Source organism: Bidens hawaiensis, unplaced genomic scaffold (genome assembly GCF_021521415.1).
Source record: "Bidens hawaiensis isolate Kalapana, Puna unplaced genomic scaffold, B.hawaiensis_p1.1 tig00000369_1, whole genome shotgun sequence".
NCBI classification, from domain to species: domain Eukaryota; kingdom Viridiplantae; phylum Streptophyta; class Magnoliopsida; order Asterales; family Asteraceae; genus Bidens; species Bidens hawaiensis.
The window spans coordinates 3,408,474-3,411,715 of record NW_027491028.1 but is presented as its reverse complement, the minus strand read 5'-3'; the positions used below and the strand labels follow the sequence as shown (position 1 = coordinate 3,411,715).

General features: G+C 39.0%; 1 protein-coding gene across 1 annotated transcript; it reads right to left on the bottom strand.

Moving 5' to 3' along the window:
* Window positions 1–515: 515 nt before the first annotated feature.
* On the bottom strand, window positions 516–2,357 carry LOC143622901 (uncharacterized). Its single transcript, XM_077093919.1, has 3 exons — window positions 2,110–2,357; window positions 1,819–2,002; window positions 516–614 (listed from the first exon to the last, which is right to left on the bottom strand). The coding sequence occupies exons 1-3, from the start codon at window positions 2,355–2,357 to the stop codon at window positions 516–518; spliced, it is 531 nt and encodes a 176-aa protein (XP_076950034.1).
* Between the last annotated feature and the right edge of the window lie 885 nt (window positions 2,358–3,242).

Genomic DNA, 3,242 nt, shown 5'->3' with positions numbered 1-3,242 from the left:
CTAATCTGATTACTCCAACCTCGACCCCCTTTAGGGACTTTAGCTAACATGTTATGCCATTGGTGATGCTTATTAGGACTTTCAAACAAATCTTTGGAAGAAGAGTACACATATGAATTGATCGGTTTACTATCAAACAAAGTGATCTGATTGAAGGTGTCAAATGACATCACCACTTCATGTCCACCCACCGTTCCAATCAATTTCATGTCGGACCCCTTCTTGTATGTGGGATATCTCAACGTGGACAACCACTCCTCAATTTCTCTATCATACAAAGTGTTACTCTCTCCATCATAACACTTAAGAGCTGCTTCCCAACCTAAGTCCTTAAATCTTTCAATTAACCCCAATGCCTCAAACTAGGGATCCGTTACCTCTTTCTCACACATGTACCCCTCGATCCGATTTTTCAAAGTGGCCATTTTATCAGTAAACAACTTCGATTGCCATTCCAACGCATACTTTGACAACACCCTACTTCTCCAAGTGGGTTTTTTCGTTGGTACATGTGCTCATGCGTGTTCTTCATGCAGTCTTTGCCTATTTGCTTGGGCTGATCGACCGCTAGAAGATGATGCATTCCCCTTTCCCTTATCCGAGGTTCTACCCATCTACACACAACAAACAACCCAAACAACCCAAGTTAAGTCAACATATACCTCCCCACACTTGCTTGTTACTATGGTTGTGGATAATCACTCGTTAATCAATTTACCAAAAAATTCAAGAATTGCTTCAACACATGATTTCCAACTTATCAATATAAAACCATATGTTTGTATCATTTATCCACTATCCACAACCATAATGTACAACCATTATACTAAATACTCAAACAAGCAAGTGGGTACATAGTTCAAATCAATTCTACCTTAACAATTTTCAATATATACAAGAAAATTGACAAATAACATACCTTGAGAGTTGAATAGGATGAACACTAACTCTTTCTTCACACAATAACAAAACCCCCCAAAATTTCTTAAGAAATTCGTCAACCCTTTTGCTCAACAAACAGATTAACACTTAACAATGAGTGGAATTAGGCTTGTTATTGTTAATTCTCACGAAAATCCAATGAAAATAGGGTTAAAAATCTTTGAAATTGGTGGTGATATGAAGAAGTTATGATATGAGGTTAGGGTTTGTAGAGAGGAGTTTGGAAGAAGATGGTGGTGAGTAGGTGAAATTGAAGGTAAATAATGAAGGTATGTGAATTATGTGGTATAGATTGGTTTAAAATTAATTTTTTATCTTGTTTTTTAACCTAAAACTCGGCTCCATGATGCAGTCTCGACTGAATCGTGGGCCACGGTTCACACCGTGGTCCACGGTGAACCTCATTCTGTTTGGTCATCGACGGTGGACCGTGGCCCACGGTCTACACCGTGGGTCACAGTCAAGTTGCATCAGATTGGACAGAAGCCACCGTACCGTGGCTCACCCTGTCACCGTGCCTCATGTTAGTCACTGTGGGCCACGGTCTACACCATGGTCCACGGTTCACACTGTTTTTTTAATCAAGAAAAAGAACCAATATAACAAAAATGATAAAAAAAACTACTTGCCAAATCAAAATCTAAAAAATTAAAATTAAAATTAAAATTAAAATTACCCTACCCCCCAAGAAAAACCCGAGTTATCCCCAACACGGTAAAGAAATTCATAAAAACTTCACCACACTTGATTTGGACAACTCTAAAGCGAGACAGGTAATTTTAAAACCAAAGTTGAACAAAAAGCTAGACTAAATTGTACAACATACCTGGACCTTTACTAAGTGGAAGCATCTGGTGAGCTTAGGAAGAAACTCACCTTGTCATCTTCAAGCATATTAAGATCTTTACATTCTAGGTATGGTTTGAGGCGATGCCCATTCACAACTTGTTTAACTTCATTTTGCATATCTTCAATCTCCACATCACCAAACCTCCCTACTCTTGTGATGACATACGAACCCATCCACTTGCTTTTTAGCTTCCCGGGAAACAATTTGAGTCTCGGATTGTACAACCATACTTTTTGCCCAACTTCAAATGTTCTCTTTCTTATCTTAGCATCATGCACCCTTTTTAACTTTCTTTATACGCCGAGGTACATTCATACGCTTCATCACGGATTTCCTCTAGTTCACTCAACTTCAACTTCCTCAATTTTTCGGCTTCATGATAATCCATATTAACACTCTTAAGTGCCCATAATGCCCGGTGAGCCAACTCCATTGGTAAATGGCACCCCTTTCCATACACCAACCGATAAGGAGTAGTACCAATAGGTGTCTTATAAGCGGTTCGATATGCCCATAACGCATCATCCAACTTAACCGACCAATCTTTCCTATCCACCCGAACCATTTTTCATCAAAATTTCCTTAATTTGGGATTGGAAACTTCAACTTGACCACTCGTTTGAGGATGGTAAGGTGTTGCAATTCGATGATTAACACCATAACGTTTTAACAATTTACCAAACGTGAAGTTCTTGAAGTGCGATCCACCATCACTTATAATTACTCTTGAGATACCAAATCTCAAAAAAATGTTAGCTTGGACAAACTTACAAACCACAGAGTGATCATTAGTTCTTGTTTCAACCGCTTCAACCCATTTCGATACATAATCAACCGCAACAAGAATGTAAAAGTACCCACACGAGTTCAGAAACGGGCCCATAAAGTCTATGCACTAAGCATTAAAAATGTCAACCACCAAAATGGGTTGTAAAGGCATTTCATTCCTTTTTGATATACCCCCCATTCGTTGATAATTCAAGCAATGTCGGGCATATTCATTAACATCTTTGAACATTGTTGGCTATTAGAAATCGCAGGTAAGTACTTTATACCCCGTTTTTTATTCACTAAAATAACCCCCACATGCTGATGAATGAGCATGTGTCAAAATCTCTTGCACTTCATTCTCGGGTATACATCTTCTAAGAACTTGATCTGCTCCAACCTTGAAAAGGTCTGGTTCATCCCATATGTGTTGTTTGACTTGGGACATGAACTGTTGCCTCTGTTTCTTTGACCAATGTTCCGGAATCGCACCTGTGGCTAAATAATTAACATAATGGGCATATCACGGTGTGATGAGATAGAGAGCAACTATTCATCCAGAAACTTTTCATTTATCTCCATCGGACCATCAACACCTTCAAGTGGTATCCGAGACAAGTGATTCGCCACTACATTCTCACAACCCTTCATGTCCCGGATTTCAAGATCAAATTCTTGCAAC